We start from the raw sequence: 9,334 nt of genomic DNA, 5'->3' as shown, positions 1-9,334 counted from the left end.
TGCTAAAGAACTATAGAGCAGAAAATAATACAAGCAGGCTCCATATCTTTGCAAGCCTTACGTTATTTCCCCCCTTCTTTTAAATCCCCCTTTTCATTTAAACCTTCTATACATTGGGGTGTTTTGTTTTTTTTATATATATATCTCTATATTTATATATAAACTTATATATTTATATATATATTTAAGGAGGATGGGAGGTGGGGGTAACCTTTTTCAGGCTTCAAACCTCATGCCTCAGATGCCTGGCTGCTTTTCTTAAGTGCAATCATCCATAATTGAGAAAAAAAAAAGCCATACGTGGAAATGTGTGTGCGAGAAGGTGCATCCTGAAGCAGGGTTCAGTTGCAATCGATCTGGGAGAAAAAATAATATTGCCTATGGTCCAAAAATAAGGAGCAGCTATGTCCTTCTCTCAGTTCGGATACCCCTACAGCACCACTTCACAGGTAAGACAAAAGTGAGTAGCACTCACTTTTGATCAGATTCTGCTGCTGCTGCTGCATTCCAGATGTCTTGTTTCCTTTCCCCCCTTCCTTAGAGTCTTTTTTTTAAAGGGCACATCTGGAGTCTTCTTTTTTTAAATGTGTGCGCGCGTGTGTCGTTTGTGTTATGCTAGGATTAAATAAATAACCCTCAGTTTGCAGGGCAGGGAAGCTGATTTTCCTCCACTGTTCAATTTTAAGTGCAAGAAAAAAAGCCTCGGTGCAGCTGATTTACAAATCTGTATTGATCTGTTACCTATGTTCCTCACTTCCAGCTTTCAGTAGAGAGGCGAAGCTTTTGCAGAAGCGTTATTCTTTCCTCTGTGATGTTATCCTCGAGCGCTAGTGGCTGGGTACCTGCCGAAAGTATTCGGGCATAGCTGTCTCGTTTTGTGGGGTCTTCCGATGTATTAGTTCTGTGTGTAACTTGCCTCTTCCATTCTCCTCCACCCTACCCCCGTATGTCCTTAACTGCATTTTTTCTAAGAATAGGTCGTTTCTTGCCGGGCGGCTTCCAAAATGCCCTCAAATTACCTAAAAAATACGTCTCTACCGTAAACTGATCCATAATGTATTTTAGTTGGATTATTTATACTCCGGGATCACAGAAAGATTTTTCCTCGGGAAGCTGGCTTCTTTTGCCTTTAAAATTAAGGAAAGCTAATGCCTCTGACTGCATTATCTGACATATTTAGTGTTTGGTCTATGGTCAAATTAACGGCAAGCACAACTTCTTGCCTTTAAATCAATGGAAACTGAGCGATGGGGGCTGAGGAGAAGCGAGGGGCAGAGAGAGGCTGTAATTTAAGTCTAGTTTCCCCGAAGTTTGGATGAATCGCTCCCACGCCCCCACCCTCCCTTTCTGTATATTTTTAATTTCCCATCATTAGTCGCCTGCCTGGATGTTGTCCCTGCTCCACGCTCGTGCTGCGTCTAAAGTAATCGGCGTGAACCTTCTCTCCCCTCCCCAGTTTTTTGTGTCAGCCAGCCCCAGTACGACCTGTTGTGAATCTGCCTCCAGATCCGTATCGGATGTTACCTCTGGATCTGCCCAAGCTGCTACTCTTTGCTGTCCCTCTTATGAGAACAGGCTGCTGGCCAGCACCAGGACGGAACTCAATGCAGCTCTGGGGATGTACAGTTCTCCCTATGCAGCCGCCGCAGCGAGCCAGAGTTATGCCAACTACCTTCCCTACAGTGCAGACCCGTCCACTCTCTACACCACGCTGGTGAGTAGAAATCCAAGCACCATGCCCAGGTGATCTTATCAGTATGTTCCCTATCCCTGTAACTTTGGGGGAGGGATAAGGGGGGTGGGGGGACAGCCCTCCTGCAACAGGCAACCAAGTTGGGTTTCTGGATGGAGTAACAGAGGAGAAAATCGCCTAGAATAATGAAATGGGCACAGTCCTCCTGGGGGAAAAGCAACAGCGGGCATCTCAGCCCGGCAGAGATGCAGAGAACCAGGGTGAGCGTCAGGGGACAGGAAAGCGGGCAGTTTCCACAAGTGGAGGGATTTCGGATTTTACCACCATCTATCTTAACGTCACAAGCTGCTCCTTCCCTTCCAGAACCCGCAGTATGAAATTAAGGATGGCACCAGCAGTTTGCACTCGGGAATCGCACAGCCTGCTGCCTACTACCCCTACGATCATTCCTTAGGGCAGTATCAGTACGACAGGTAAAACCCCTTTGATCATTTGAGAATAACATTAATATCCCTCTGTGATGCAGCAACAGACATGAAAAAACCCCGGGATTTTCTAGCTGACAAATGTTATACAAAGAGTCCACGCGACCGGTAACAGCAGTCACCTAAAATAAAACTTTGCAGCTAATCTCAGTGCTAATTGCAATGGAATGAAGTGTCTAGGAAAAGGCAAATTGGATTGGCAACATCTGCTACTAAAGTGGTGACACGTGGTGCTCCAGTGTTAAAATAGAGTGTAATAGTTTAGACTTCACACACACAGGGGTGAATTACCAAGCGGGACAGGATGCTAACGTGGGAGCCCCGGCTCCAGCTAGCAAGTGGAGTAGTAGCAGAAGATACTCCCTACGACAAGAGCAGAGCAATTTTAAGGAAAGCCACTGTTTTTTTTATGCACTCATTATGTTTAGACAATCTTATAGGCAAGTTCCTTTTGGGTAACAAATGCTGGTGACATGTTCTTTTAATATTTCCCAGCAGGTATGGGACCGTGGATTTCAGTGGTTCGGCTAGACGCAAAAATGCAACCCGAGAGACAACCAGCACCCTTAAGACCTGGCTGTATGAACACCGGAAAAACCCTTATCCCACCAAAGGGGAAAAAATTATGCTGGCCATCATCACCAAAATGACTCTGACTCAAGTGTCCACTTGGTTTGCTAACGCCAGGCGCAGGCTCAAGAAAGAAAACAAAATGACCTGGTCTCCTAAGAACAAAGCAGGAGAGGAGAGAAAAGAGGAAAACAAGAGAGAAGAGGAGGAATATGACTTGGAACCTGAAGGCAAAGGTTGGTGGGAAAGGCAAGCTAAGGAGAGGGGTTGAATAGGCAAGTCTGAAAAGGTAGAAGAAATGGAGTATTTCCTCTTGTTTTCCTGATAGCAGCAAACGTGCTTTAAAAAGCAAGGGAAGGGACAGGCCCCATCTAAGAATAAGAGACAACAGTAAGTCCCAGCTCTGGAGGAAGTTGCCTTTAAAGTCATCAGATAACAGCATCTTCCTTTCCACGCACACGCGCACCCCTATTAGTGAGTAACATCTTGCCTGGCAAAACCTCCCCCGTGCCGTTCCACAATTTCGCTAATGCTTTGTCCCCCCCCTCCCCCCTTCATTATTTTGAAAAGCAGATCAGAAAAGCTGCAAGGAAGAAAAGGAATTAAGACTGAGTGATCTGGACGACTTGGACGAGGAGGAAGCCGAGAAGCTAGACGGGGACCGAAAGGGCACCCATCAAGAAGCCTCCAGCCTCAGCACCGCCTTGGCTGAGTCTGAGAAAAGCGACTGCAGCTTGACGCCACCAAGCAGTTTTCACACTTTTCCCTGTTCCAAAACCAGCTCAGCAGCAGCAGGAGACTTCTTAGAGACCGTGGGCCAAAAGCCAGGCCCCTTAGTGGGCACCATGAGTCAAGTGCAACAATACGAAACGACAGAAAAGCCCAGAATCTGGTCTTTGGCTCACACGGCAGGTGCCAATGTTATAATTGGCCCCAGCACCCCTGAACCAAGGACAGTGAGCCCGGACTGCTTGCTGCTCAGAGGACGGCACGCTGTCCCTGGGCACTGCAGTGAAGGGAGGCCCCTCGCCAGTCTAAGAACCCAGCCTGGTACTGACAGTGCGTTTGAAGAGCTGCCCCAGCCCACCAAGATATTCAGAAACTCCACTTTCAACCTCCAGTCAATACAGCTGAACTGTGCTTCCTATCCAGTCTTGGGGGAGACGTGCCAGTATTCTTCAGGAGCTGAAGGTACCCGGACTTCCATATTTCTCTTCATCCTGAAGGGGGTAAAAATCCTTGAGTGATAAAACCATGCAGCTCTGCCGAAACAGTCCAGTCTCTTTTCCACATTAATGGTAATGGCTGTTTCTATTCCACCACGCTGGTTTGCCTCATTAAACTGTGTCCCACATGTCACACGAAACGCACACCGGGCTTTTTGGGGGGTAATTCGCGCAACACAGAGCTGTCTGCTGCCCTAAATATTGTTTTTGCAGATACTTTCCCTAATGTCCTAACCACTCTAATTACTGTAGTGCAACCCATTGCTGGCTGGGGGCGATTCCCACAGAGCCTGCCCTAGGTTTCAGGACGCTGGAAAGCTTGTTGGCCTAGGGAGGAAGCAGGCAAGTGTACATGTGTGAACCGCTGACTGTGAACTGGTTGTGTCTGTACGCAGGGTTTGGGAGAAATGTGAAACCTACCCAAGGAGCCATAGATCTCAGTGAAGCTTGCCTAGTACAGCATAAAGACAAACTGAGAACAGCTTTTAGGCCAGTGCTGAAGAGGTGAGGTAGGTGACTGACTTTCCTGCACGCTACATCAGGTTATGGTCTTGTCAGTGGGTCAGTAAAGAGAGGCTGGGCTGGGTCTGCAAGCGGGGGGGACCCTGTTTGGTCTCAAAGCCCGTTTCAAACAGCTGATCGAGGGTGTGTGCCGCTAATAGCAGTTTGCTCTTTTCCAAACATCCGCAAATTTAACAACTCCGGGTTTTATCTTTTAGTACAGAGGTTACAGATTGAGGCTGGGGCTAGATTGTGAAGCCAGGATGGGCAGAGGAGAAGATAGTCACGGGCTCTGCTTTTCAGTGAGATTTCTCCCAGGCCCAACAACTCTTCTAGTACATGAGTTTGAAATGTTACTTAGAGCACGCACTAATTGGATCCAAATGTAGCAAGTGCCTGGAGGCACTGCCTGTGCCTCCGTTCAGCATGTCTCACTCCGGTTCTGTAGGACAGGGGTGACTACTCCCATCCCCGCTCTCTGGTTGGGGGTGTAGTCAAAGCCTTTAGTCTCTTAAGGGGCGGAAGCCCCACCAGATCAATGCCAGTGCAATTTTCATCACCTTTCTTTCCCTTTCAGCAGGTTAGCCTGTCTTTTTGAGAATCCTGAAGATGGTTCTCAGTCTGCATCAAGGCTCTTGGCTTAAAACTATCCTCCATGAACAATGATGATCTCCACTCCTTGAAAGCATTAACTGTGATTCTCGCTTCCCTCCCCCTGCGATGGGGAGCGGTCATACCAATTGCACAACTTGCTTTTAACAAATGGATGAGACTTAACACACAATCGGAAACAGGACGGAGGAACTGTAATAAATTCTAGACCTTGTCTCATGCACTGGATCATTGTAGTTTCGCACAAGTTTACAAAACAGTACTCCTTCCCATCTCTGAGTCCACTGCAAGCCACATCGTCCTCAGTGTACAACTACTTTGTCATTTGTTAAACCCCCAGTGATTGTCTTTACCAAAAAAAGGCCAAACATTTTGTTTCTTTCGCCCACATTGTGTCTTCCTTTAAACTACTACTTTCATTTTCTTTTCTTCCTCTGGTAAAGTATCTTTGTAAATCATAATGTCTGTGTTTGTTCTGGGGAGACAGAGAGAGGGGTATGGTTTAAGTTAATAGTGCGACATGCAAGGCTGTTTCTTTTCTGTCATTGTACAAGGATATGGCTGAAAGTATTTTTAAGAGTCTCTAATTAAAGCGGATCAGCTGAATGGTGTGAATCCGTCTTGTGAACCTCTAGAACTGGTAACCTCACTCTGAGCTGCTCACACCCGTGACACGTAGGGCGATTGATTTCCCAAGAGTGTTGGATTTCTCCTCACCCCTACTCCTTTAAAAAATAGTTTCCCTCCCCCTTGCATACTGGGACAAAAAAACCGGGTGGGTACCCCTGGAAGTTGGAAGTCTAGCAACTGGTTTGTAGTGGCAAAGTAGGACATTGTTAGTGGGTCACATCACCACCATCCAGTTTAAAGAGCAGTGCTGTGCTTTACAAGACAGACAAGAAAGGGAAACCGCATCTCTGCATTGTTTCTGTTTAATTAAAAGTGTCATCAAACACTTTCTTGTCGAACTAATAAACCGCGCATAGATGAGGAAAGAATGTTTCTTTGTTTCTAGAAGCAGTGGCAATAATTTAAATTAATAACTGTGGTAATTAAGAGGTCATCTATAGATCAACCCGATACCAGCTATTTCCAAGTTCACCAGGGTCACCATTTACATTAAGTCATTTGTGGTCAATAGAGTCCAATGAATTTTACCTTAATAAATCAGGGAAATCAATCCTCAATATCGAGTAGGCTTCTGTGTATTTACCAAAGGCCACCAAGACAAGTGGGACTGCGGAGGTGGAGGTCCCCTCGTCGTGTGACCGAGAAGTGAAGCATGGAATGTGGTCGGAAAAAAATCAATGAGGGGGGAAAGCCTTTGGAAGTGGCCTGTGGGTAGTGCTTTATGAGTACACGTGCGCTTTCCCCACCAGTGTGCACGGGCGGAGATTAGGGTTTCAAGGAGTTGATCCCTTTGGGAAGCAAGTCTCACCGACCCTACCGCCTCCCTGCCCCGTGTGATCTCAGCTGGGAGCGGGGAGGAGGCTCCTCTCTCTATTCTTACGATTGTAGCTGAATCCCTCGATTCGGACCGGGTTGCTTTGAGGTCGCAAGGCATAGATGGTAAACGGCTGTCTGCCTGCTTTGGGTCCAGCCCTTCCTCTCCGAGTTGCCTAAGCGAGGACTGCAGGAAATGCCTCTTTGCAAAGCTGACCTGCAGGTTGCGATCATACAATCATGGCCAAGTAGGGTTGGCCGGACCCTCAGGGGGTCATCTAGTTCACCCCCCTGCTCAAAGCAGAACCATTCTCAACTGTATCATCCCAGCCAGGGCTTTATCTAGCCGGGTCTTAAAAGCCTCCAAGGATGGAGAGTCTACAACCTGTCTGGGTAACATGTTCCAGCGTTTTGCTACCCTCCTAGTGAGAAAATTCTTCCTAATATCTAACCTAAACTTCTCTTGCTACAGCTTGAGATCTTGCTTCTTGTCCTACCTCCGGGGTGGGGGGGGGCTCTAATTGAAGGCGTTTCCAGGCGCCGGGGCAGAGGCTGGGCTCCTGGACAGGGAACTTTTTTGCTCTAATTAGAAATCCTAGTCAGATCACCCTGATGGCGTTGCTAATCGCCCATGAATCTTAATAAGCGACATTCACATTTCAGCTCCACAGTTTCGCATTCAGACCTTATTGCCAGCTACACTGAGGACCCAAGTGCCCTCTCCCCTGTTTAATGAGCGGGTGATAGGACAGAAACTCAGTTCTGTTCCTACATCTCTGGAAGTTCAGAATAACTAAGTCTGTAAATGTCCCTAGTCCTGATCGGGATCTTCCTACTGCCTCCTCCCCAGGCTCTGCCCTGAGCGGCCCTTAGCGGCCCTGAGCGGCCCTCGAATAAATGACTGGTCCTTTTGTTTCAGGTTTTCACTTTCTGATAAAGCCAAAGGAGTCTTTGCAGCCTGCGGGGTGGAAGACCAAGGGGGACGTCGTCTCTTGCAATTCCAAGAGGTTCTGGACTCAAGTGCTTGAAAAACCGACAGGCAGCAGAGGGGATGTGTCCCAAGGGGCCTGTGTCTGGGGTGCAGGGCACTCAGCAAACAAGCCCCGAAAGCAGGGGCGCTTCTCAGCTGCAGGAGCAAAGGCGACTTGCTCGCAGCTATTTTTGGATATTGCTTTTCCACTTCCTTAGCCGTTCTTGGCAAAGCCCAGCTCCGCAGAGGCGACAGGCTGGCGCAGTGACCTGCAGCTTAGAGGTAGGGAAATTAAGCTGCGAAAAGAGAAACATTATTTCAAGTCGGATTGGAAGGATTAATGCTTGTAATACAGAGCATTAGGCCTAGGCGGAGGGGTCTTGCAAGTAGACGTGTCAGCCCTTCCCCTTCTGGCATCCAGCAGGGAGGCCCAGGTATTGGCAGCGCTGGGGACAGCAGCAGAGGGGCGCCCTGCACACACATCCAGACAGAGCCAAGGACCTCCGAGTCCTTACCACTTGAGACACTCGCTGGGATGCCAGCAGTAACCTGAATTCACCTGGACCGACTCTCAGCAAGAAGGGGATCTACACATCTATGCCCTGCAGGGACTTGCTCAGCTTTGTACGGGGAAAGGGGAAGGGAAGGGAAGCGGGTAGCTCGGTTGTGGCACTAATACAGAACCCGTGTGCTGACAACAGCCCCTCGCCTGAACCTCAGCACTCCCCTGTCCCACTCAGGCCTCAAAGAAACAGCTCCAATCTCTGGGGTCTCAGCCAGGAAAAACAGGACTGGACCTTCGTGGTGGGCCCTTGTTTTGAAGCACATGCAGGGCAGGTCCCTTTCTCCCCCGTCCCAGAGGGCTGGCAGGCATCCGAGCCTCGCTCGCCCCCCGGGGAGACGGACGAGCTCCTCTTGAGCTGGGCGCCGTTGGTCACAGGAAGCCCCCAAGGAACCTTGCTCCCAAGGGCGCTGCAGTGGGAGCCGGGCCCGGGCCCCTGTGCAAACCGAGGCGCCCCTAAACCCCGTGCCCGGAGCTTTGTACCAAACTGATCCAGAGGAAAAGGCGAGAGGCAAGCGGAACAGGCCAGCGTCTCCTTGCCGGGCAGGTGCCCGGTTATCCCCTCGCCTCCGCCTCTCCCTGGAGACTTCTCCGGCTCCAGCCCCGCACTCCAGCACTGCCCTTATTAAACGCAGATCTACTTGCTTTAGGAAGATTAGTCCCGAAATGGCGATTAGGGGATACTTAAACACGTTGGGGTGGATTTTTTTAAAGGGCAGGCGACGGAATGACGGGGACCTGCTGGGAGTCTTAAGATTTTGCATTTTATTTTATTTATTATTATTATTATTATTTATTTTACTCTTCTTTTATTAAAGGTCAAGCGAGCGCGGTGCAGATTATCCAGCCAGCTCAGAGCTCCCTGCAATCTGTTATAACGGCAAGATATGTATCGCAAATCTCTCAAAATATAATCTTTGGGAATCATATTCTGAATACTGTTTTGATTAAAAATCAGAGCGAGGATTGACGCAGAACTCATATGAAAAGAAGGGAGCGGAGGGCTGCAGAGAGCCTGAACAGTTCAGGAAATAATAATAATAATAATAATAATAACGGGCTGGGCCAGGTTTTAAAAGAGCAAACCCGATGCATTCAACACAGTGATCAACATACAGATCTTTGGGATGAGCTCTATTAGGGGCCAGATTTCTGATCTGATTCATCCACCCAGCCCCGATCCCTCTGGAAACAATGAGCACACGAGGCTGGGCACACAACCAAGGGTAAGTAGGGCCCGATCCTGCCGAGGGCCGAGAGCTCAGTTTCACA

The 9,334-nt window shown here is 48.6% G+C and overlaps 1 protein-coding gene across 10 annotated transcripts; it reads left to right on the top strand.

Moving 5' to 3' along the window:
* Nucleotides 1-276: 276 nt before the first annotated feature.
* On the top strand, nt 277-6,187 carry IRX6 (iroquois homeobox 6). 10 transcript variants are annotated; one of them, XM_025198403.1, is made up of 7 exons: nt 277-449; nt 1,457-1,714; nt 2,057-2,166; nt 2,677-2,984; nt 3,322-3,939; nt 4,370-4,478; nt 5,053-6,187. In XM_025198403.1, exons 1-7 carry the CDS (start codon nt 405-407, stop codon nt 5,117-5,119), a joined length of 1,515 nt encoding a protein of 504 aa, XP_025054188.1. In that variant the 5' UTR covers nt 277-404; the 3' UTR covers nt 5,120-6,187. The 10 variants fall into 10 exon arrangements, with proteins under 10 accessions (XP_025054188.1, XP_025054187.1, XP_025054186.1 ...); XM_025198402.1 differs by having other exon boundaries at nt 3,319-3,939; XM_025198401.1 differs by having other exon boundaries at nt 2,674-2,984.
* The last annotated feature ends 3,147 nt before the right edge of the window (nt 6,188-9,334 follow it).

This window comes from Alligator sinensis, unplaced genomic scaffold (assembly GCF_000455745.1).
Source record: "Alligator sinensis unplaced genomic scaffold, ASM45574v1 scaffold97_1, whole genome shotgun sequence".
Lineage (NCBI taxonomy): Eukaryota > Metazoa > Chordata > Crocodylia > Alligatoridae > Alligator > Alligator sinensis.
Note: the sequence above shows the minus strand (reverse complement) of the source record. Positions and strands in the feature narration are given on the sequence as shown.